Source organism: Lepidothrix coronata, unplaced genomic scaffold (genome assembly GCF_001604755.1).
Source record: "Lepidothrix coronata isolate B3197 unplaced genomic scaffold, Lepidothrix_coronata-1.0 Scaffold2, whole genome shotgun sequence".
Classification (NCBI taxonomy): domain Eukaryota; kingdom Metazoa; phylum Chordata; class Aves; order Passeriformes; family Pipridae; genus Lepidothrix; species Lepidothrix coronata.
In genome coordinates this window covers 3362932-3389209 of record NW_016690182.1, presented here as the reverse complement: position 1 = coordinate 3389209, position 26278 = coordinate 3362932, and the positions used below count along the sequence as shown (strand labels likewise).

Below are 26278 nucleotides of genomic sequence, written 5' to 3'. Positions count from 1 at the left end.
CTGGGAGTTACACATTGCCATTTACACACTAAAATACTTCCCATTAGAAATTCTCCCTCTGCTTTCTCATATCACGTCAGTGGTTGGAGGCATAAAAGTCTGCTGTGCCGTAGGGTCTCCGAAGTCAAGGACAATCTCAGCTCTCCCTCTTGGGCCTTTCCTTGCAGCTTTGCAAGGGCCTGTACCAATGCACCTGGTTACAGAGGGATGGGAGCCCTGGAGGCAGGGAGTTCTGCCTGAGCAGATATTCCCAAACTCCCTTGCTTCAGGCAGGAGAAGCCAGAAGTCTTGTTAGAGAGGAGCTAACAGGGCTTTGTGGTTTATTAGCAATTTTTAAATGTTGGTGATAGTAGTAGGAGTAGTAATGGTAGTAGTAATAATAATTAATAATGATAATGAAATTTGATGTAAAATGAAATTTATCTGATTTTTTGTAACTCAAAAAGTGTCAATTCAGGTTGGAAAAAAACCTTAATTTTGCTCTTTCATTCTGATGGTGTCAAAACAAGGCTTCATCCTATCAGAAAAAACTACCAATTCGAGCACTATTATTGTTTTAAACTAAGAGCAATTTCTAAAGCATAGTGGAAACTTTTGACAGAATAAAAATAGAAAATAGATAGAGCTTTTTTTTCCTGGACATTTCAGATGAGGGAAAGTAGCTAAATCATTCTCAGACCAGGAGACTGAATCGCTATTTAAATCTAACCAGCAGAGCAACCCAGCAGGGCAAGTGCTGTCCTCCAGTAACCCACGGGCTGAGGATGTGCCCTCAGCTGGGGCCGTGGAGCAGCAGCACCTCCCTCAGCACGGCCCCATGAGGCCGGTGCTCGGGGCTTTGTACCCACCAGCTGCTGAGCACTAGACAGTCGTCTTTTCTCTTCTGTGGGGTCAGCCTCTTTCTGTAGGCTTTTATTTCTTCTTTCCCTTTTAAAGCAGGCTGCTGTTCTTCCTTCCCTGTTCAGCCAGGGAAAGCCGTCCTCTCCGGCCCTGATGCTTTTCACAGCGCTGAGGCTAATTGACAGGAGGTTTAACACAGATCTTAATTGTAACTACAAATGCTTTGGGAATGAAAAGAGCAGCCAGACCTTACAGCCTTTAAAACTCTTCTCAGGTTAAAAAGGTCTTTGTAAAAACCTTTCAGTATGTAAAATAGCACAAAGGAATGAAACAGGGATGTAAAGGACAGGCAGTCTCCAGAATGTAGCAGTTTGTCAGAATGAGACCACCAACACATCTCCCTGCCTTTAGTAGGGAGTAGACTGACCAGCTTCATGTGGTGCTGGCCTCTCAGGCTCTCCCAGCAGTTGAAGAAATGCTGCAGATGGCATCTACAGCCTTTGAATTGTAGGAGAGAGGAAGACTAACTCAATTCCTAGTTCTCATCAAAATGTCCCATGTGCTCTTAGTCCGTGGCAGAGCCTGACTGTGCCATGAGTGGGTGGGTGAAGCTTTCCATTCCCTCCTCACCCCTGGTTTCTGCCATGGTGGCACTGCCACGCAAGGGGACAGGATCGCAGCTCTGGCACAGAGCCACACTGCTGTGGGCCCAGACTCTGGCTGACCTGGGTCTCAGCACAGACACAGGAAGCACACATGCCCACAGCTCCAGAAGCAGATGTACCCTTTATGTCTCCGTCTGCATGTGGCAGTAGTGTGTCAGAAAGAGCTGTGGGCATCCACATAAAGCACGAATGGACTTAACATTGACAAACTGCAGCAGACAAGGCCAACTGCCCTTTTAACACCTTAATACCTTTTTACACTGCTCAGCTAGTACACATTAAGATTTCAATGCACAGCATGTCCCTAGTCAGATATCAGCTGTTGGTTTTAAATAAGTGTGAGCTAGTGTGTTAAAAGCACATTGCCCCCATGACCTGGCCTCTCAACACACCCCAAATATCCTTGGGGATACTGGCCTGTCTTTACAAAGTTAGCTTTTGCCAGCAAATACCACAAGTGATGTGTTGCTCTGTCTGACACTCTTTTCTCATACCTGGAAACCTCAGACTGCACTGAGAAGTCTTAACACATGCTCAGAGTCAGTCACCATTCCAACACAGTCTCTTCTGATGCCTCAGAGTACCTGTATTCAGCACTTTTGGGGTGCCCAGATGTTTGGCTGCCAGTGGAAGTCAGACAGTGTCTCTTTGCTTCAGTCTGCACACAGTGCTGCCTTGCTTGCCGTCACACAAAGGTCTTGCAAAGTGACTGTAGCTCAGACTCACTTCTTGCAAATTGACACACGAGCAAAGGAGTTGTTCAGTTCTGTGGGCAGGAATGACCCCAAGCACGTGCAGGCAGGAACATAGCCTGTATCTCTTGCTGTCTCTAGTGCATAGCTTTGAAGTTAGGGAGAGTCATCTGTAAGCAGAAGAATTCCATCCCTCCTTTTGGATTACAGAGGTGGAACATCTTATCTTTTTTCTTTTCCACATAGAAGGGGATTTCCATTTGCTATTTTTTCTCCTTCCCCATAAGAGTCTTGAGGTTTGCAGCTCCCTGGGGTCAGCTTTGAGCAGAGTGGGCAGCACCTCTGTGCTGCATGTCCTCTCTAAATCCATCCCTCCCACACTAGTAGGCAAAGACAGAACAAGCCTCAGAGGAATCCATGACATTTCTCGCCCAGCTCAAATGCAGTGAAGATGATGTTTGAAACGCCATTAGTCATGAGTGATTAGCAAAGCTTAGTTGTTGAGGTTCTTAAACCCCCTCCAGTTCTGCACAGAGAGGGACATGTTTGTGGTTGTGTTCTTTTTTATCGAGCTCAATTTGTATGGGTTCTGCTTATCTGCAGCCATAACAGGGAGGGAAATTCTCAAGAGTGCTGCAGTTATTAATGATCCTTTAGGGTGCTTAGAGCTCTCTATAAGCTCTCCATTTCACATACTGTATCTCTAAATAAATAAGCAAACTGCAAACTGGTTTTTAACCTCCCTGATGCAACTAATATTCAGGGAAGTGGTGGGCAATCAGGCTTGGGCACTGGATTGTAGCTGGTCCACCCTCAGTGCTCTGGTTGTTGATGGTTTCCCAAGACCCTGCATGTGAACTGATGCTTGTTCCCTCTGCAGAAACCAATTGCTGCCATGTTCATTTAGGGATGAGGGTATTTGCTGGTGTTTCCAATATAGTGAACACCTTTGGTAGGAACAACAGGAAAAGAGGGAGACTGAAATGTGTCAGAAAGATAAATGTTTGTATCCCTTGTAATATTGAAATGCAATTTGAAAGTATTTACAATGAAAATCTGTACTGTATGATATGAATGAGGACATGGTAGCAATTGAGACCTTTAAAAAGTGATTTGTCTGTGCTTCAGCACAGCATCATCTTCATCCCCTGAAGTCCCACAGGAACATCCTACATGAACTCAGCTGGGCATGAAGGAGATACAGACCTTATTGCATGCTGCATCAGCACTTAGGAAGAACTCCACCATGTCTACTTTGGCAATTAAAATGTTACTTTGGGAGAATTAAATTTCTCCAGGTCCAGGAAAACGTTCCAGAAACTAGATGCTCTTATAGCTGAACCAGCCTTTTCCTTCCTTGACAAGGTGTTCCAAGGCTGGTAGTCCACGTGCAGAAGTGCCAGGCAGTAAGACATCTGCCTCCCACCTAAGCTTCAGTTCACATGGAGGCATTGCTAAGTCTCTGCAGGGGTCTCGATCCATTAAGCTTTCTCTAATAAGGATTAATTTGTAAGTACCTCATTAGTTCAACATGAAGTACAGTGGCCATGGTCAAAGTGCTCAGTTTTCCAGCCAGCCATGGGCTCTGACTGCATTTAAAACTGATATTCTGTGTGCATCTCATACTGACTGCAGACATCTAATATTTAACAGTAGCTCAACGAGCAGCACCTACAAGACAAGTATATGTTTTGGGGGAATTCTTCAATGAAAAAGTTCCAACATCATCCAGTTCTTTTACCTCACTCTATCCATGTCCCCCCCCAGTCTCTCCATTACTTAGGTGATGAACACATTCATCTGCAAAGGCAGTGAACACCCAGGCGTCCCAAGGCATTTTCAGGTTTTATATTCAAGCCACGTTAAGCTAGATTTTTGCAGTAAGTGACCACATAGCTGAGGGTTTTCTCCTTGAGGAAAGGGTCACTCAAGGGGAAAGGCAGTGTCCCAGTACACATGACTGTCTAAAGGGGCTGAGCAGGGCTGTCAGAGGAGGCACCCAGGGCCACGGTTTCCGAGTGGCTTCCTTACGTGCACAGGCATGGCTTATCTGATTATTCCAGGCAGTGAACTTGTGCACATACCTTGTAGTTGCACATGCCAGGATAAACTGCTGAGGGATATTCCTGAGCGGCTGGAGGAAACGCAGAGGTTGTGTGTGCAGACAGTGCCCTGTGGAGGGAGGGCTTATTGTGGGGAGGGCCAGTGCTCATCCGACAGGGCTGCCAAAGCCTCGGTCAGCAAACCCCGAGCCAGTGCCCCGGGCACGGCTGCTCGGTGCTGCCAAGGCACCAGCGGGCACAGAGCCCATGATGCTGAGATCAGCCTTAGCAGAAGCCTTCACCATTTCTGCTTATTACACTTCAAAAGAAAACCTAAACCAACTATCAGGGAAGAGGAGCAAACCAGACATTAATGACAGTCACGTACATCACCATTAGATTTACATGAAGGCATATTCAATTGTTTTATGGCACAGATTTTAATCACTTCCTTTTAATGTTTCCTATAACTTGTATTCAAACTTCTACTTAATCAGGCTTTATTTTTCCACCAGAAAGAGATACATAGCTAATAATGGGGAAAAAAATCAGATTTAAAGGTGCACAGTGGTTTAGGTCCTGGTAAGTTAAGCTTTCCCTAAAAATCATTTTTTCTTTCTGAAATCCATAATTACCAATGAAAGGCCATCTTTGAAAGTATAACACGAATAGTTATAGAGTGTTTGAAATAGGTCACAAAAAATGTATGTAGGTATGTAGGCTCTCATAACAGTAACTTTTAAATGAAAAAAGCTCTTTTTTTTAAACATTCTATTCCCCTCTGATGCAAGTGCTGACACCTGCTAGGTTATTTAAGCAGCATGACTTGAATCTTTCTTGCATAGACATAGAGATACAGTTAAACACGTTGAAAATCTATTCTGGAATGTTATTTGTAAAGGAAACCAATTTGTTTTCACATTCCTACCCTGCCATGGAATCCAGCAAAGGTGTATTGATTGAAGGGAAGGGTATTGGGTCAGGGTATCCCATGTGCTGGTCAGTGGCAGGTGCAATAGATGCGATTGTGCTTCCAGATGGCACAGCCCCAGAGCACAGTCTGTGTTACAGGGCTGCAGAGGCAAATCCTGTATAACAGGAGGGCACACAGGAGACTGAAAAATACTGCTTTGCATTCTTTTCAGATTACCCAGGCTATTTACTCCTCAGGGATTCACAAATCTGTGTTACTGTCCTTCAGTGAGCACAGAAAGGGTGGGCTGACTGGTTCCTATCCCCCCCTATTTACTATCTTCTGTCCTTTATTGCAGTGGAGTTTCAAAGGAGTATACAAGTAGCAGTACCCAAATGCAGCTGAAATTCAGTGACTGATTACTTCTCATAGGTTCATTTTAAAGATCCTATAATCAGTAAGGCAAGAGAACTTACTGAAAGAATGGAAAAGACAAAATTAAAACATAGAAAACATAATTTGCCTGAAGTTTTCAAGACAAATGGGTAGATACAGACCATTACTAGAAAATTACATTGTTTTAGTTGCCATCTCACTGTCCACTTTGTGTAGTGTTTATTCATCCCTTTAACTTAATAGAAATACCTGCCTCTGTCATGAGCACCTTGCACAGATTTGATCGTAATTTTTCTTGTTAATAGTTGTCTATTAATATCATGTAGTCCTTAACTTCAGTGACTGCAAAATAGACTGCAAAGAATGTTTCCACTCACTCTTGCAATTTATCATCTGATTCATTAGCCTGACATTCTAGATTGTGCTTCTCTTGTGTCTGATTTGTAGCTAACTTGGGTTTGTTTTCCCTTTTCAGAGAGCAGATATAGCTGTTGCCCCCCTCACCATAACACTGGTGCGAGAAGAAGTCATAGACTTTTCCAAACCCTTTATGAGCCTGGGCATCTCCATCATGATCAAGAAGCCTCAGAAATCTAAACCGGGCGTATTTTCTTTCCTGGATCCTTTGGCTTATGAAATTTGGATGTGTATAGTCTTTGCTTACATTGGCGTCAGCGTAGTTCTTTTCCTAGTCAGCAGATTCAGCCCTTATGAATGGCACTTGGAAGACAGCACTGAAGAACCACGTGACCCTCAGAATCCTCCTGACCCTCCAAATGAGTTTGGAATATTTAACAGCCTTTGGTTTTCCCTGGGTGCCTTTATGCAGCAAGGATGCGATATTTCTCCAAGGTTTGTTCCATGTCACTCCATCACCTTTTTGCATTTTATGGTCATTTTCTGATGCCATGGTGCATATATGTTACTTTTTCAAATTTCTTTTTTAATTCCAAATTTTTTATTTTGAGATTCCATTCAATGTTCAGCATCATCTTCAAGCCACCATGCTTGCTAACATTCACCTCCAGAGTGAGTAGCATTGCTTATAATGCCATTTATGCATTTCTGCCAAACTTATATTCACCATGTTAAGGCTGTAAAATGCATAGGGTTTTCTGTTTTCAGCAATGCTTGGAGGGCTACCGTGTTTTTGCTGCATATCTCATTTTACGGTCATCTCCTTGGTGCATAAAACACATTCTGCTTTGCAAAATAAGAATTATTTATTTTTGAAAGTCACATGCAACAGCACTTTAAAGCATCTCCACTCCCATTAAGGCTCCTGCTAGTCTTTTTGCTTTCTTTTGAGCCTAATTTCTCCTGTTTTGTTTTTCTTGAACCATCCTTTCATCCATTACTAATTTGCTTTCCACCGCATTTTTGCATATATTCAGGTCTGTATTCACTGTGTCTGTACTGCCTTGTATCTGTATCTGTTATTTCAGTCCAGTCTTATCTGTTACCCCTCTGTTCATAGTCAATATGGTCTAATAAGCATTGCCAGTTTCCATAAAGATATTTCTTATTCATGAAGACAGTCTTTCTGGATAAGGCTGTAGTAAAGTATGTTTGACATTAGTTTCAGTGTAACCAAGAACAGTGCTATTAACTATTGCAGACTTAATTTCTGTTTTAAAGAAGTATTTTAAAAAGCAGCTGAGAATAGTGAAGTTCTCTCTGATTGAACAGTGCATTCCACAGATGTTTTTTGAATAACATATAGCATGTTTCTGCATTTACACTGGTAAAATGCTTTAGTGATATGCTTGTGATAAGCAGTAAAATTATCTAGTTTCTTAGTGATGGAGCACTAATTGCATTTTGTATGACAATAATCTAATAATCAGTTTACAGCTATTTTAATTATTCCAAATACCTGCTTAGTACAAACAGGATGCAGTTTTTCCATTTAACAAGGTTGCTATTTAGAGGAAGAGAGGCAGATCTTTTCTAAGCACTGGCATTTGAAATGCACCTTTTTAATCTCCACGTTTATTACCTTTTTTCAATACCTGAATCACTGAAAAGTCACCAGGTTTTCCTGGTCCATATAGTAGTGGGGTTCTTGAGTAGCCCCCATGAAACAAGTGACTATGAAGTTTCATGGGAAAGATCATGATTTTACCTGTTATAGTGTAATAACAATCCTATAAATTCACAGTCGTTGCATATTCACATGTCCTTCTGATGGCAGTGAGATCCAGGACTTTGGTAGTTACTGATGTGTGCCTGGCGATATTTGATGCAAGTCATGCCCACATTTTAAAAGTCTCGACAGCAGCAATTGTATTTCATTCTTACCGAGGAATCCGTGTGTACCCTCTGTAACACACACACGTTTTGCCCTGGCTGTGACCACGTGTCAGTTTTCCCGGTTCCCTGTGCCTGGGTGTGCTGCCTCCCTGTGTGGTTACAGCTGTCGGTCTGTTCCTCCTGTTCACGCTCCGTGTTTCTGCTTTATGCCTAAATCCTGCACTGAAACTTTGCCTAGCTGCTTGCTGTGGAAGGGGATGAGCGGTGATAACATTTAAATTGCTGTTGACCATGTGTGTGCCCAACATAAAGGACCGGGAAATAAGCACTGGGACATCACATGGAAAGCTGCAGGCATCGCACTGTTTCCGCTAGGTCTGGTTATTGACAGTTAAATAGAAGTGCATAGGATTTTTGTTAAGCTCTCATGTGACTCTTTGGTATGTTCAGCCATTTCCCTTATATAACAAGAGGAACATAGTCTGTTTTTTCTTAATAATACCATGATAAGTGCCTTGGATATACCTACAATAAAGAAAAGAGGCAGCAGTATACCTATTTATTTTAACTGTCCATCAGAAGCTATTAGCTCAGTATTAATATATAACCCTTGTTTGAAAGCGTCCAGTTCTTTTGTTATCTTCTATGATAACATTCCAGGCAGTTACATGCATTGTTACTGAAAAGAAAGACAAATTTAATACTTGGGTTTAAATTCCAGAAACACTGTTTCTTTGACCTATATGTTAAGTTGATTAAAATGTGAAATTTCTTTTCCGTAGAAGGGACTATTCCCAAGTATTCCATTCTTAATCCATATCTTTGTAAGGTTATGCCATTCACAGTACATTGACTATATGAATGTTTCATACTATTTTATTGCCATTAAAAGGGGCTTCATTCTTCCATTGTGAGTTTTGTCTGAATAAATTTCTTATATGAGAGCATACAGCACTTGTAGAGAGATGCCGACAAGCAGTCTGGAGAGATCACTTTTGTACTTGCTGATAAAGGCTCTTTCAGCTGCCTTTGTGTGGAACAGCTGTGACATCTAATGACTAGTTAGATCTATCCTCGGTGAGTATGCTGTGTGGATATTCCAGAGGATATATCCCTATACTCTCCTCTCTATATTTAATAGGAGTCGTCTGAACAGAATCAGAGAGCAGCCAAGGGGTGGGGGTTAGTGCATCCCTTGATGGAATCAACACTTATTTCAGCAGTTTTGTTCTGCTATCAAAGGCTGCTGTGTTTTCTGCATAGTGAGCTAAAGCATTGAAAATTCACTTTTGATGGATCAAAAGTAGATTATTAAACTTGCTTTTATGTGAGATGTGTACAGCAAATGGAATCAGGAAAAGACACAGTCAAATTTGTAACACTGTTTTGAGCGAATGTATCTGAAATCTCTATGAGAGCATGTATTTTCATTTTGCTCTTTATTCATGTAGAACAAAGAGGCTAGATTAATTAATTGCTGATGGAAAAAGACAGGGGGTTCATTAAAAACTGCCTCAAGAGGTTGGTCATTTCGAGGGTGTATTTCTAGGTCCCTGTTTTAACAGTAGGAGACTCGAGAGACTCCTATTAAAGGCCATGGGAATGACTTTGTGGGACTTTCACAGTAGCAATGAGAGCCAGGTAACTAGAGATTTCTGAAACTCCCACTGCCATTCCTATGATGGAAGCATCTCAAGCCAGTGCTTTAGATGCTGTTGTTGAGTGTGTTGTGTCCCTGTAGCTGAGGCGAGGGCTGGCTGGGTGAACGAGCGAGGGGCTGGGCTCTCAGGTAACGTGTGCTCAGAATATCAAGGGCTTCTAGACCAGGAGAGTTTGTACCAAAGTTGTTCAGGGTTATTTGTCAGTACAGCAACCACCTTGTGTCGATCCAAAGAGCCCAATTAAAAATTGAGTAGTTGTGAGAAGCTTATTATTTCTGTGTACTATAGGAAATCAAATATGTTTTATGGCCATGAGCAGAAACAAAATTCAAGCTATCTTGATAAATGAGGTTTTGTTTGAATGTATTATTCTCCTGGAAACTGAATGTGAATTTGAATATTTATTTTGTTTTTTTCTCTCATTACTAATTTGCTCTCATTTGACTCCATGCTTCCTTTTAAATTTCCTCTCAAGGTATGCACTCTTCCTTGCTTTTGAAAACACCATCTGACTTTGTTTTGACTATTGAGTTATAATTGTGTTATTCCAGGTCTGTGTTGCTCCTCTCATTTGTTAGCACTCTAATTCACTTTAAAATAATGTCATACAAAGTATCTATTTATTGAGGGGATTGGGAAAACTACATGTTGGGATAAAGCATTAGTTGTTTTGGTTTTAAATTACAACACTACACATGTGAACAGGTGTGTCTTCGTCAGAAAATGTGGTGCTGGTATTAAAAGCTGTGATTGATTTTTCTGTAATTATCTGAGTAGTGGACAAACATTTCTCTGGGTCACAGTACAAACCATATGGTTATTCTCTGATTACCAGCCTGGTGTTCATGTACTAACCCTTTTTCTCCTGCATCCCTCCACACCAGCCCCTGCAGTGGGTATAAGAAGTCTTCGTATCAGCAGATGGCCTGGGGGGAACTGGGGTCCTTTGGGCAAGGAGGCTGCCAGGCCGTGCTTGTCCACGTCCTTGTTCTTCAGTTCTGTCTGTCTATCTGTCTGTCTTTCCTTCAGTGTCAGCTTTGTGGTTTATTTAATTTTTCTTTTACCCCATCCTGTGCTCCCACCAGTGACAGCCATGTCAGCCCAACTTCGTAGTAGCCGCTGTTTAATCTTCCTTCCTGTGCTCATGGGAAGACTCTGGGAGAAACAACTTCACTGTCATCCAGTTTTCTTTCAAGTGACCTCAACTCTTCTGAAAACAGCTCTGGTCCCCTTCTAGCAAGACCCCTCTCTTGCATGTAGGACCCCTGAGGAAGTGCCTTCTTCATCAAGGGATCCCCCCATGCTCCCCTTCCCCTGCCTCTCAGCTGGTCTCAGTTTTTGTCCTGTATCTGTCTGATTTGGTTCATGCAGGTTGCAAGATCTCTGGGGTGAGATATTTTTACCTTTCTTGGTGTATTGGATGCTGTCTGAGCATGCAGCCCAGCACAGAGTTTTTATTGTTGCAGCAGTGTGAGCTTGATGTTTCACTGGTTTGGAAAATGCTTGTCTTCTGCACATCTCCATCCCAGCAGCCCATCTGTCCTGCTAACAGAAGGGGCAGCTGCCAATGCAAGTAAGAAATTTCCTATGGGAAACGACAAGGAGAATGAACACATACTATTTTATTCCCAATGCTTCTACTGAATTTATCAAAATGCTCTGGCAAGTCTTTTTTTCATCTTCCTTTTTCAAGGCCTACCTTAAAGCAACAGGGCCAAGAGAACCTGGAAACTCCAGATAGAGCTAGTTCTGCTGTAGGCAAGTGGATGTTTCATCTGCTGTACCTGCTACCCAAAACCTCTGCTCAGTCTGGCTCTGAAATTGTCTACCTCATGCATGGAGAAGTTCAACTCCAGATCTTCTCTGAGGACAGAAAGTATGTAGTGAAGGAAGGAGCAAAAGTAAGATGAGTTTCACCTGATGTAGCCAGCTGAAAGCAATGGACTGATTTTTAGTGAGGCATCTTGGTTCCCTCCAAAGTCATGAGACAGATGACTTTAGATTTATCCTACACTACAGCAAATGAGATAAATCTCTTTCTAAGTGTCTGTCTCCTCTCTTTCTGTCCCTTGGCTCCAAAGGAAGCTTTAGATGGCGAGTTCAGCAGGCTCTGCTTTGTAGTTGGCTAAAATTGTGTTAGCCCATGTAAGAGGCTGATTCAGTGTGTAGGGTATCAAGTTGTACTAAATAGCTAAAGCCAAGACCCTCCCTGGTAAAGGAACTGACCAGAAAGAACTTGAGCCCTCTGTAAAATCCAAAGATATTCGCCTGATACCTACAAGGGATGTAGAGAGAGGTGGAGAGATTCCACGACTTCATGCATAATTCTGTATTTATATTTCTTCAAATTCCCTTTGCAGCCACTCAGTAGACTTCTGTTAGTGAGCACAGCAGCTACACAGCCCAAGCTGAAACTTGGAAGCCTTTTGTCTTCTTGGGGGCCTTCAAGACAGGCAGGGAAGCCTCCTCTGATTCTGGGTGATCCGGTTGATGTGTGTCTGCCCTGAGGAACCAGCCTGCATCTGCCCTCTTGGTGGGAGCTTCTGCTTCAGCTCCTTGGGCAGAGGAGAGTGGAGAACAGTAGAGCTTCACCTCTGTGTTTCTTCTCCACATTCCTCTCACCTATTCCAGATTCATTTCTCTGTTTTTATTGTGTTGGCAATTTTTTTAGTTTGTTATGTTCTTTAATGTTGGATGGATAATTTTTTTTCTTTCTTTTATTTCTTAATAATTTAATGGCTTTTTTTTAATGGCTCAGGCAATCTCAGGCTCTGGCCAAGACTGGGCAGTTTACCAGCAAAACCCCACTATGTGGGTGGGGTGGGGGCACGTCATGAGACTTTTGCTTTTTGCCTACCTCCATCTGTTGGTAGGACAACTTGTACCCACTGTCTGGGGATGGCACTGAGGGGTTTGAAGGAAACAAATAATCAGGTAAGAGTTTTCTTGCTTTTTACTTCTTCTCTTCACACAAACTGAGGACTACACCACCCAGGTTCCACCAATGTGTCCGGGATTATTTCTCCACGTAGCAGAGCTAAGGGAAAACATATGAAATAGCTTTGTGTCAGCACCTGAAATGATTCTTGGTCAACATGCTGTTTGAAGGACAAGCACTGTACGTGGCAGTGACATTCCCCACCCGGCTGAGTGACATGGCACTGGCATCCTTCAGCCCAGGACAAATACTTTGAGCCTGATGTTCAATTCCTGTAAAGCATCAGGAGCTCTTACTGACAGGATCTAGACCTCCTGACCATTAGGCATTTTGTGATTATATGTTTGCAGATAGGCTTTTTTTTTAATCCTTATTGGATGCCTTTAAAAAACCTCAACAAAACCAAAACAGTTATTTTTTTTTCTATTTCCTTCTCCATTGCTCTGGTGGTTATAAATCAAGAATATGCTTGACTTGGAACAGTGCAACATGCGAATTTTCATTAACATAAAACATAAACCAAACCAGCCTCTCTCCTCACTTCAGTATGCAGATTCAGTCTGTAATTCCTGCTCAGTTGTGGTGAGAGAAGGATACTGCATCATTTTTTGGTGTATTCCTTTGCATGTTTGCTCAAATTCCTTTTTGCAGTTTACTGTATCTTACATTTTGGGAGTTGATGCAGTAAAAAGTGCATTTGTGTCCTCCAAGCTGGGCAGCCCCCAAAGAGAGACAATACCAGCATATCACAGCAGGCAAGTCCAGCGCAGGGAAAGATGGGCACATGGAAAAGACAAAGGTCTTGTGACAAAAGCCTTTCCAGCAAAGTATTTGTGGAAGTCAGGAGAGCTTGTTCCTCTCCAAGCCTCAAATGAAGTATTTCTTAATTGACTGTCCTTGTTTTCACTGAAAGGCAAAGGGATTTTCACTAGATAAGACCAGATGCGCTTGAGTTTTCTCTCTGATGAAGGCTCTTAGGAGCTGGCTCACAGTCCACCTGTTCACAGATACCTGGAGGATCTGGACAAAAGGGTTGTGCATGTGAATTTCTCTTCAGTGAAGAAGAAAAAAATCAAGGAATGTCTTCAAAGCAATTTGATGATGTGTGTTTTTCCATAGATCTCTCTCAGGGCGAATTGTCGGAGGAGTCTGGTGGTTCTTCACTCTCATCATTATCTCTTCCTACACTGCTAATCTCGCTGCCTTCCTTACGGTGGAAAGGATGGTTTCACCCATAGAAAGCGCAGAGGACCTGGCTAAACAAACCGAAATAGCCTATGGCACTTTGGATTCAGGTTCAACCAAAGAATTCTTTAGAGTAAGTCTGTTCAATCTCCACTAGAGTTTTTCTGATCTGTAAATGCCTAATTTATGGGTTTCAGTTGTTTGGTTTTACCCAGCTGTAATAGCTGTTCTGGTGAAAGCTGCTTTGTGCAATCAGGACAGGCCTGAGTGCAGATTTTAATATCAAAATGCATTTTATCAAAAATGAGTGGTTTTGCTCAACCTGAAACATGCCAAGATGGAAATCTGACCTCTGCATATCATGCAAAAGGTTTTGTAACACCAGTTCCAGAACCTCGGTCTGATGAGCAATAATGCAGTCGTTAGCACAATATTTAGCAGAGAAAACTCTTTGTGAGGAGTGATGCTCTTGACCTACTTGCTCTGCGTGCCCAGCTGGCAGCCGGTAATGCCATCCGACATCGGTGCTCACTTGCCAGAACGAAAGGGGGATGGGAGACGTGTTGCTGCTCATTTCTATTGGTGCATTGATTGCTGCCATTGTTGTTTCTGTGTCTTGCTCGCTCACCAGCGTCTGGCTGTGGCCCTGTCAGGCAGTCAGAGGTAAAACTTCTGTAGCCCAGAACACTGGGGTGTATTCACCTTGGTTAGAGAAATGCTGGGTTTGCCACATATGGGGGTACAGGGGGTGCACACTTTTATTTACAATCCTTTCTCTCTGCTCTTGCCAAGCCACAAGCTGAACTGCAGAGAGTTTGGTGAGGGGCATTAAGAACTCTAAATATGACCTCAGGCCACTTTTATGTCTCTGAAAACGTTGTCCTGAAAAGCTCTTATTTCTGGGCTTCCAAGGGCAAACTGAAATGCTCGGCCCTTTCAGGGTTCTCTCTCAGCGGTGCCAATCAGGTGCCATTCAAACCAACATTTTTTTTGTATAGAAAAGTGGTCAGTGCTGCAGGACTAATTGCTGCCTGTCACGCTTGCTGGCCAGGTGCAGGGGGGAGGGAGGAGGCAGACAAAAAACCCTTGCTGCTGTAGGCTGATGAAATACCGAGGGCTCCTTGAATAAATCCTGAGGGCTCCTTGGATTTACTTAAAATTTCAATACATGACAACACATACATGTATGTACATCTAATGTAAAGATGGAAGTGAATGCAAAGGTATTTTATGAAGCTTTTGTACTCTGCCTTACCTACATGTAATGTCTTTACATTCAGATGGATACTCAGTAGTTCTTAATTAACTGTTGTAGCTGGTACATTACAAAGGCTTCTGTTTGTGTTAAAATCCTGTGAGGTAAACACTGACCTTGTAAGGGTGACATTAACGTATAAAAAGTTTTGTTCCATTTAATTATCAGCCTGAGGCAGTGTTATCTGCACAGCAAAAATTAGTTGAGTGGACCTGTCAGAAGAGGTAGTACAACTTGATTAGAAATATTGGTTCTGTTTATAGTCACTATACTGTTCTTAGAGGGAAAAATATCTTCTTTTGAATATCATGTTACTGTTAATACAGAAAGAGGGCTTGTATAGGGGTGTTTCTTCATTTCCTTAATAGTTTGACACAACAAGGAAATCCCTTCTCGTGAAGAGATCAAAGGAGTGAGTGTTTTGTGTGAAAGGATACAAAGTCTGGTAAATGTATGAGTACTTTGTTGTGCTGTTGATAGTCTTGAGATGAGCTGTGACTCTCTCCTGGTGCTGGGGAAAGCAGGGCTGTAAATGAGGCTGATCTGTCAGGAGCTGTCAGCTCCATCTGGCCAGGAGAGGAGTCAGATGGGGATGGAGGAGAGCAGAGCCCTGGTAGTGTGAAGTGAGGTTGGATGGGCCAAGTGGGAAGAAGAATGGGCCCTAAGTGGTGCTTCTCTCTCTTCAGCATTCTCAAGGCACACAACATAATTTCAGTTGTATTAACTTTTGCAGAGTAATTAATTTGAATAGGGTGATGCAGCCATGAAAGTGTTGTAATTAGAGTCTTCTTCAGTTGATTTGAAAAGGGCAAAAGCTTTGCCTTAGATTAAATGTGTATGTTCACATAAATACTAAATTGTACAGTCTTTATTAGTTACTTAATGAGAGGGTAATGGTGGCTGAAACTTGAAATAAGTCCTAGAGGACTCTGGGCTTCTGAGATCCTACAGCACAGACTGCACATCTCTGTGTTTTAGGGGATTTGTTCTCCCTTGGCAGATCTTTTTTCACTGCTTCTGGAACATCAGTGGGAGTGATGGTACTCTGAGTCAGAAAAGCCATGGGTTTTCCTGGGTACAGGGTGATGCTTATGCCCTGCGTAAGGGGAATATCCTCTCTCACCCATTCTCCCCCAGCATTTAGCCAATTTAAGCAGCAGTTGGCTGAGTGGTTCAGGATCAGGTGCCCAGTAAGAAAGGAAGTTTTAACTGAGGGAAAGGTGCATGAGGAAGTTAGTGCAATCCTTGTTTACACCAGTTGCCCATGCCTATCTATACACTCTGGCTGTGGCATGTGTAGGTAAATCTTCCCTAGAGATGGGGGAAGTTACCTGGCTGCGAGCAGATGGTCAGCACATGTGTAGATGCAGCAAGAACAGTAACTATCTCTTCATAGAGCTGTAAGGCTAAAATGTTTCTCAAAGATATTAGTCAGATATTGATCTTAATGGTTACTGTTGGCCAGAGAAAGGTGCCAACAGAAAGGAAAAATTGCCTCCTCACACATCATAGAGGGAGCTTCAGATCCCCACCGTGTTGTCTGCATGTGCTTAGAAGGAGCTCCTTCAGAGCCTTCAGGCCATGGCTCCCTTCTGCCAACCCCATTTCCAGATAGAATCATTTTTGAAGGTCTCCTTTACAGTGTAAATACCTGTGAATACCTGAAACTGGAGCCATACCAGCCCCTCAATTCAGATGAACAGATGGTAATGACTTTCAGCCACTTCAGGCCTGGGCAGACTCCAGCCAGTGACCTATTTTACAGTCCTGGCGGTTTCCCTGAGCATCGCAGTGTCTCCCGGGGAGACGCTGTCCCAGCTATGTGGGTTCAGCTGGATACACCGTGGCTGTTCCAGGCAAGCACGGGGACTGCTGTCGGCCTGACACCGCTCTCACAGTCCAACCACAGCTGGTTTGTTGTAACAGCTTCACAGCAGACACTATTCACACTTCTCACTTGTTGGTGACTCTCTGTGTAAGGGAATTTGTCCTCCCGGTGTATCTGAGAATCAAAGGAACCTTCCTGTGTTTTCGTGGTTGTTGCTTGTTTCTGCTCAGAAACATTTTACATTTTGCACTAATTAGCTTATAAAGGCATTTAAATGGCAATCAATAGATTACATCAATTCCCTTTTGGCTTTTAAAGGGCACTCATCCATATTGAAAAGGAAAAGAAAGAACCTCTCCTTAGTTATTTATTAACACACAGTCCCAAATTAACAATGCCAAAATACCTCTTTCTCTTTCTTGAGCACTGGTGGAGGCCTGTACGAAAAAGCAGTTTAAAATCACTAAACTACTGCTTTTAAGGGTGTAACTGTTAGAATTATCTTCTAATACATTCAATTAAAGTTTCAGCATATCTGAGCAGCTTATCAAATCAATATAACACCATTTAATCTAAATTCAGCACTGAGCCTAAGTATAATACCACAGTCTAATAGGTTTCACCTCCAATATGCATATATTCAAAAGGCATGACCTTTACAACCAATTAGTAATTCTTGTATAAACTTGGCTGTATTTGAACTTCAGTAGAAGTAGAACGAGTTTGTAGACATTTAGAAATCTAAATTACCCATGAATTTGTGGTGGCTTAATTGATAACAGATATGAGTGGTGAGAGACTTCTGCAAAATAACTTGCCAAGTGTGTGTTTGATCAGTGACAAACACAGCTGACCTGCTGGTACACTTCACTGAGAACCTGAAATTTCAGAAGGTGCCCTCCAAGTTTATCTGGTGTGATCAGGCTCTACAGGAAACAGTGAGGCAGGTAACATGTAGCAAGATCTTCTTCCTTTTGTGGCAATTGCAGGTGGCTCATATCACACCATTACCAATGTAGGTAATCACCATTAACTAAAACTAAGGAAAAAGAAGGTCTCAAAGGAATGTTGTTTTATTGTAGAAATTTTTTATTTGTATATTTCTCAGCAATAGTTTAAGGATGTCTCCAACCAAACAACTCAGCTATCCAGTGGCTCTCCCATGCCTCGGGTGAAAGGACTTACTGCCCTGAAGTCAGTTCCTAATTTTTTTCTCCTGGAAATGTCATTAGTTGCCTTTCCTCTGGTGATAAGGTTGTGTGAAGATGAGACTGAAATAAATTCCACCAACAAGCAGTTTAGGTAAGGAAAAGCCTTGGGTTATACACCCATAGCTGCTGTGTGATTTTTATGCATTCTGTGCAATTGAGCGATATTGAGATCATCATTAGAGCCTATTAAAAACACCATCATGAACTCTGTGTGTGCTGTGCTAAGGATTTCATCTGTAGTTAAACTCTTTGATTTTTAATTTCAAAATTTATTTTACTAGTGAAGATGAAGGACTTGTTTCTAGCACAGCACTCACACAAATGCTGTGCTTTTGCCTTTGGATAAAACTATGATTAGCAGTTTGAAGCTTTCTGTGTTCTTGACATGGAGCAAAACAACACAGTCATCATAACAAATTCCTGACAAAAATATTGAAGTGTGATTGTATTTATGGGCTTTAAAGAACAGAACATCACAGAAAAGTGATAGCTTCAAATAGGAGTTGTATAGATCTTTGATAGGCAATGTGGTAGCAATTAATCAGAAAAAATACTGTGGTTTAACTGTTTTTAAACACAGGTGTGAAAATTTTATTCACCCATATATTCTCTCTCCCTTCCCTGTTTACAGGTGGGAGTGTGCAGAAATATTAAAAGGTGAATGTATGTGTGCAGAGAGATCACAGCCTCCCCATTGCATGGATGATAGATAGTCTGCTTGTGGGGTTCTTTTAATCTCTTGAACCTCCTTTCTGCCACATGGCCAACAGGCAGTTTTAGAGGCAGCAGGAAATCAAATGTGACATAATTACAAAAGAAATGGTTTCCCATGAAGTGATCTAATGTCTTTAAGGCTATAGATTGGAGAGGAAAATGTATCCTTACGGGAACTAAAATTAACAGCTCATCCATCATCCACTGCTTGGAAAGGAAGCGTTTGAATGTGCTGGGGTTAAAGTGGCTGAACTGTTTTACTAATTTCAGCAGGAAAGCTAGGATTTAGCAGAGCTTTCAGTCAACACTTAATAACAAATATTTGAATAGATCTCTCCATTATCTTCAATAACAAAGGGCATTTGTCTATCAGCTCTGCTTGTGTTTGTGGTTTTGGCTTTGCAGTTCACCTCTGTCTCAATGCTTCCCAGCAGTCACAAGCTGGGTCTAGGGGGCCAGGTGGTATGTGGGGCTGCAGCCCGTGGGAAGCTGGGCACAGAGGGGCTGCAGCCTGTGGGAAGCTGGGCACAGAGGGGCTGCAGCCCGTGGGAAGCTGGGCACAGAGGGGCTGCAGCCCGTGGGAAGCTGGGCACAGAGGGGCTGCAGCCCGTGGGAAGCTGGGCACAGAGGGGCTGCAGCCCATGGGAAGCTGGGCACAGGGGGGCTGTAGCCTGTGGGAAGCTGGGCACAGGGGGGCTGTAGCCTGTGGGAAGCTGGGCACAGGGGGGCTGTAGCCTGTGGGAAGCCAGGCACAGCAGCTCACAGTGCGTTAATGCTGTAACTGTGTCTGCACCACAGAGGCGAAGCAGAAAGCGCCTGGGGGGAAAATCACTTGCTGTTTGAATGCTCTACTTTTTGGAGAGCAGCTCTATGATAATGGTAATGACATTGCTCAAGACAGCGAGGACCCTGGTTTTTCAAGTCTCTCCTACTTTACGTAATGCTGCTGTGTCACATTAGTACATGCTTATTAGGGATTCATTTAAAATACATGGGTGCTGATAAATTACTCACAGTGCTGCTACTGTTACTTTTGCATAATTAGAAAATATATGAAGGTTTAGAAACTCTAATGATGTGAATATGAATACATCCCCTCTTGCAGTCTGCTGGGATTTCTCCATCATTGCCTGTATATTGGCCTTTTCTGTCTGGAGCTGAAAACTCATTAGACCTGACAGTGTTCAGATCGTGTGCTGGAAATGCCGTTCTCTGTTAATTTATTGCGGGCCAAATCCAGAGCAGGGCTGGTGTGCTGCTCAGTTGCCCAGACAAGACAACTCTGCTGAATATGTCAGTGCTGGAATGATGCCCCTTAGCCTGAAGGCTGACGTAACCCTCCCTCCAGCCAGCTCGAGTGCGTGCTGCTCCTGCTCCCCAGGCGGGCAGACAGACAGACAGACAGGCTTACCAGCACAGCCGTCCAGATCCCCAGCGTGTGCCACCCAGCCCATCATCTGTCCCCCCTGGAAGTGCTTCTTTGGGGCGAGCCCTGTGTCCGTGAGTCAGGGAGGATTTACAAAGGCAGCTTGTCGCTGGTAAAGACTTTCATTTTAATTTCCCAGTCAGCATTGCAGCGGGGAGGAGTGGATGGCAGCAATAAAGCAAGGAGATGACTACAGTCTGAAGTTCAGTGTTGCACCAGGAAGGGACATCTTAAAATCTTGATTTACATTCTGCTGCTCACACTCTTACTGACATGTCAGCGACGTCTGGTTGCAGCCGGAGTGACTCTCTGCTTGTCTGTTTGTGTGAGCAGAGCTCACTCCAGAAAAGATGCCTTTTAAAGCAGCTACAGCACATCACCCGCCTGCTGCCAAAGGTCACACTTTCTAAAGGACTGTGATACACAGGAAGAAAGTCTCAAAAGACTCCTACAATATTGTATTATTTTTATAAGACAGTTTCTTTTGTAGTCGGGCCACTGCGTATGTCAGGTGTGGAAAAACAAGTGATGCTGAAGCCTGGAGGGGTTTTTCTAGGCTGCTTCCCCGTCTGTTTGGGTGGGCAGCACTGCTGTGAACCCTCCTTCCCCACCATCACCACTTCCACCAGCTCCCTGCTGGATTCCCCATCCCTCCACCCCATGCAGGGGTTGTTTGCATCTTAGAGGCTCCTAGAGAAATGCTGCAGCTCTGGGGTTTGTGGGCCTGATCCTTCCACTCTCTGGGCTTCATTTGCCCCACCTGGAAAAGGAAAACACCATTTCTAAAGCATAAGTTATTATCTGAGCAACAAACCAATGTGACAGTGTCTCCCATCACAAGCTGCAAAATACTATTAGTCACCAGGTCATCCTTTCTTTTACACTTATGCATATGGTCTCAAAGGTTTGTGTATTCCTACAAACACACAGACTAGTTTACATGCACATGCTTGAACCTTGCTTTTCTGTGGTATCCCACAATTCTTAAACTGAGTAGAGTGGGTAGAGTTTGGTAGATTTGGGGGTTTGGCCTTGCTAGAAGAGAAATGCCCTGTGCATGCTCATGGCATCTGACCTACTTTCTTCTGCTGAGAATGTAATAAAAGCAAGAGGTTGATGTAATGATGGGATTGATTTTTCTGTCCATATAGGTAAGTAAATTGCTGGCATCACAAGTTATCTGTGGCTAAAAGCTGTGACATTGATCTATTAGACTCTGCCCTATGACCTTCAGTAAATGACATCTCTGCTCTCATGTCCACACTGGGGAAAGGGAACTAATGGTGCCCTCTGGCCCTCATGAGACCTATTTTTACCTTCTTAGTAAAGAGCTTGGAAATCTCAGGCAGGCAGACAGGCCTTACTGACAATATTTATTATGGTCCTATTACTAACGTAGCATCATTAGGCCAACCCCACATGCTCCAGAGCTGGGATTGGGCTGGGGGCTCCCACCACCGTCCCTCGCTCCTTCCAGAGCCAGCTGTGCCAGGGGTGACTTGACATCAGGCTTGAGGGGGTGTGGAAGTCAAAGCCTTATCCAAAACGACCACAACAGTGGTAGACACGTCATTGGAATTTACCATGTAGGAAGTTCGAGCAAGCAACTGTAAACCCAGTGGATCTCAGTGGTGCCCAGGCCAGGCAGCAGCGGCGGTACCAAGCCAGTCTCTGGCAGTTTTTCATTCCTGTTTAGTAACTTGCTCTTTAATGGTTCATAAGCTACTGGATTCATTAGCTGCTGTAGAAGAGCTAATTGCACACGTGGAAGGAAAGCAATGAGTGATGATAATGAAGCTAAGGTTCGCATTTAAGTGCCCAAGTTCATACCAGTGAGGTGTGCATCTATATAAAGGCAGCTTGTATTATTCAGATTAAATACCTGCGCTTTTTTTAGGATGGACCTTTGTGTTTTGTATCAGCAACATCTGTCTGATTTAAGGGCTATAAATTTCTCTTGTTATAGAGCTATAACATAGTCATAGGACTGGTGTAGCAGAGGAGTCTGCTGCTTTAGATCCTTTATTGATGTCTCTGCCTACCTTGGTGTGCGTGCCATGGTCGGGATGGTCTGTGCACTTTTTTATTTTGCTGCACTTCCCTGTTGGATTTACTGCATTTCCATACATGTTGGCCTACTCCAAGGTATATTAAAGTTTATGTAGCCTGGACCCAGCCCTGACACCAGGCATCTGTAACTGGCTTTCTTGTAGGTCTTCTACATCTCTAGTATGCCCATTCTGTTCTTACACTGATATTGCCCAGCACAAAGCATTCTCCTGTTCTTCCTCATAGCCCAGGTAGTGGATTAGTGGAGAGACCTCATCTTAGTTTTGAAGGCAGAGGTAAAAAAACTAACATCAGTACAATCTAAAATTTTAAACAGTATAAAAGGGAGAATATGTAAATGGATTTTATAACTAAAATTGATTTGGGTGAAAAATGGGTGAAAAATCATCATGGCTGGATGATCAGCAATCATCACCTATAATAGAAAAATTTAAGCTTGACGGCTGGGAAATCCTTTCGTGGTACCTGCCATAAGAAATTAAGGACCATTTTGGTCATTGTAGTAAAATATCTGAACAGGGTGCATGAGGCAGGCGTTTTGAAGAAGACCTGCAGGTTGTGGAGAAGGTGGCAAGGAGGGCTAAATGTTCTAAAATAGACAAAGGACATCCCTGTAACATACTTTGAACTACAGAGGAGAAATGCTGTTTCCTTCAAACACAACATTCACTGGTGCTCAGTGGTGGAGGAGGTGATGCAGTGTCACTTCTGGCAGAAAGCATGAGACAGATATCTGCAGAGGGGGAAGGTAATTTGGTCAGTGGGAGGAGGCTTCAGCCACAGAGGTATTTTAGAGCTAAATTTAACCAATGTCAAGGAATTGTCCAACATGTGCTGAGCTTTGCTGTATAGCTCTAGGTGATTTGGGATGTGCCAAAGCAAACCAAGGTATCTGGTTTCATTCAGCTGGAGCCACAGTGCTGGGTTTTTTGGTAGTTGGATAGGTTGAAGAAATAACTGCAACTGAGAGGCAAACCTGCCTCCTTCCCACTGCCTGTATGGTGCACCCAGCCCTGGCCGGCCACACTTTTGGATGCTCTCACACCCTGTGGGGTTGTTTGATTTCTCATTTCACTACTGGAGCCAAGCACACATCAAAACTGGGGGAATTAGAATGAAAGACAGTGTTAAAATTGTGGACTGATTGAATTGGCACCTTCTTTTCAAACGAATGCTTTGCTACCCAGAAGCAACGTGTATTTAGGTACCGATTAGTAACAGGCCAAGTGAAGTGAGTCGTCGGCACGAGAGCTGCAGGCTCTGCTTACACGGAAGGGAGCTGCCTGCACCCTTGGCTGAGGTGTTGGTGGCTCATATTTCTGCATAAACATCTCAAATAAAGAAAAAAAAAAGGCAGCACTATTGACAAAGCAAAGGCCAGCTCTATTTATATCTGCAGTAAGGCTGTGATAATGAAAAGACGCTTTAATGTGTCCCAGGGCCTAGATGAAACGCTGAAAATGTTGCTTTTAAGAAAAAAATGATAATAATATCCCCTTGAAATCCCAAGGAAATGTGTGTGGTGGACTTCTGGAGAGCAATATCAAAGAAATGAAATAAGAATTGCAGAGCATAGGGAGTTACTGCAGTTATGGGCTTTGAATTGGTTTAAATCTTTGCTTTTAAGCTTTTTTTTCTAAGTATCTCTTTAAAAGTAGCACTTTAATGAGAGAGAAAATGTTTTACTGACGCTGAACTGTAACAACAGTGCAGATCTGTCAGACTTTACCTTATTTTGAAGTGTAAATCCTTTCCCTATGGTTGCTTCTGCTGTCTGGCCCCCCTTATGGGTGTCAGACTCCTGGAGGGAACTGGGAGGGGTGGCGTGAATGTCTGCAGAGGAGGACAGATGGGTGAGAATCTTCTTTCAGGAAAGGATTTGCAGCTTTATAGTTAGAAAGGAAAGAAATTTTCCTTTTCTGAAAATCTTTTAGGGTAGTTGGTTTTTGTTGAGCCAGTTGGAAAATTGGGAAAATGTAAATATTTACTCAAAATATCATCTTTCATTTCATCTTGTTGCATCTTTGACCAGCTTTAGTCAACAAGTTGTTTCATGGCATTGAGCAGGTGTAAAATATGGTTCCTGGGGCAGAAAATGCCCTTGAGCACTGCTGAGTGGGTGTGCAGTGTCCCTTTCTACAAGAAGCCCCATCATAAGTCATTATTTTGGCCTCATTATGAATTTAGGTGAATGGCTGCAAAAAGCAGCACTAACCAAGTGGGACTCAGTGGCCAGAGCCCATCACCTCCCTGGTCCTCTCTCCCAGGACAGCCGTGGGTCCTCACCAAGACCCCCCCAGCTGGACTCTCTGCTCCAAAACCAGCACGTGCCTGATGCATTTTATTTTAACCTTTCCCAGTCAATACTGTTCATTTCTCACTTGCATTTTTGTCTGCTTCTACTAGATCAGATTGCTATTCTCATTTATGTTATTTGATAATAACAAGATACTGTGAAAATCCCACTTGGCAGAAGAAAAGGTGGGCAACGTTCTTATAGAAATGGGAACTGATTTTTAACCACATCATCCAGAAGAGTTAAATGAAGGCAGCAAACTTTAAAGCTTAGGCTATTTGTTGAAGTTGAAAAGGGATCAGGTTTTGAGTCATGGAATTTGGTTTTCTGAAGCATGAATGATGATATTCACCCTTTGCCCTTGGAGCAGGGAATGTGCTTTGTTTGGACCATGTGCAGCCCTGAGTGTGCTGTTGGCACTCATGGGATAACTGTGATTATAAACAATGCACAGATGTACTGGCTGTTGCTTTCAGCTAGTCTGGCCAGCTGGAAAGAGTATGAAAGAAGTTATTACAGACAGGTATTCAGGTGTGAGTTAGAAGACTAAAAGGAAAAGAAATTCTGGTTTATCTGTGTAATTAGAGGCACGCTCTGTAGAGGAAAACAGAAAACAAGCAAAAGTATATGTAGTGCATGCACAATTGGGAAGGCTCACCACTGTAGCTTGCTGAGAGGTAGGAGAAAGAGTAAAGCTTTCATAAGAGTAAAGGTTTCATACCTTTGTTTTGTTCCTTAGGTGCCCATTTGCAAATATAAATGGGCAGGTGCATTTGTATTATTTATGTTAGAAGAAGATGAAGGTTGTAAGGAAGAGAACCTTGAAACTGGGACACGCCAGGTTTGCCACTGCTCACTCAGTCTGTGTGTTGGCCAGCCAGGCTGTTTATGTTCCTTTTCTGCCTGAGGGAGCTGCACAAGCAGAGCAGGCAGACCGGCCGTGGGCAGTGCCTTGGGCTGTGGTGTGGGCTGCCCATGCTGCCTGCACTGCTGCCTGCTCAGGGGCACAGCGCTGCCAGAGGGGCTGTGCTGCCCACAGGGCACGAGGGTGGTGGCAGCTGCTGAGACAGTGACAACCACCCCGTCCTGGCACTTCTGGTAGCCCTGGGGTCCCCAGAGCCCCTCTGGCGGGTGCCTGGGCACTGTGCACTGTCCTGGCCAGCCCACATGCATTGAGGGGGTGGTTGGAAAAGCAGGAGATCCAGGCCAGTGTGCTCGCAGAGCGGCAGCAGCCTGGTTTGGCCATCGGCCCCTGGGTGCCTGTCTGAGAGCCCCAGTGGGACATCTCCCCTTGGGCAGGACCCACAGCCCTGCAGCCAGCCGGGGCTCAGAGCTCCCCTCTCCAAACCCGCCTGCTGAGGCTGGCACAGGCCAGGAGCTGAGCTGCCACACCCCCCTTCAGCTTCAGAGCCACCATCCTCATCTCAGGGTATTCAGTGTTTTCTGTTGCAGGGGAAAGTCAGGAAAATCCCGATTCCTTCTTTTACCTGTGTAAGGACCATTTCAGGCCCCACTAATATCCCTCTTCCTCCTGCTGCTGGACAAACAAAGCCCTCTTTAGCCAGAAAATGCTCTCTCTCTTGCTTGTTTTTCACACCCACCACCCAGCCAGCTCCTCTTCAAGCTGGGCTGTATTGTCTCTCTGATTTCCTGTTGTCGATTGGGCTGATTTTAATTGGTTTGCATTTTCAGTTGTTTTTCAGCTCATCAGGAAGGATAATTAAAATAAAATCCTGCCCTCCGTGCTCCTCTCCATCCGTTGTAGCAACACCAGCTGAGCATGTTAATCTGAGGAGCAGTACAGGCAGTGTTTGGAGTGTTTGGAGGCTGGTTGTTAAGCATTACATTATTCAAAATGCATTAAATTGTCCTGAATGAGGAGGAAACGTGTCT

The 26278-nt window shown here is 43.5% G+C and overlaps 1 protein-coding gene across 11 annotated transcripts in view; it reads left to right on the top strand.

The window, feature by feature from the left end:
• Positions 1-26278, top strand: part of GRIA3 (glutamate ionotropic receptor AMPA type subunit 3) — a 416095-nt gene that overhangs the window by 368236 nt on the left and 21581 nt on the right. For all 11 annotated transcript variants that reach the window (XR_001875066.1, XM_017816354.1, XM_017816418.1 and 8 more), the window contains 2 exons: positions 6024-6400; positions 13520-13718. Coding sequence is in view for 10 of the 11 variants with exons in the window: in XM_017816354.1 (XP_017671843.1) it covers positions 6024-6400; positions 13520-13718 (576 nt within the window). In the remaining variant the exon portion in view is untranslated. The remainder of the gene's footprint in view (positions 1-6023; positions 6401-13519; positions 13719-26278) is intronic.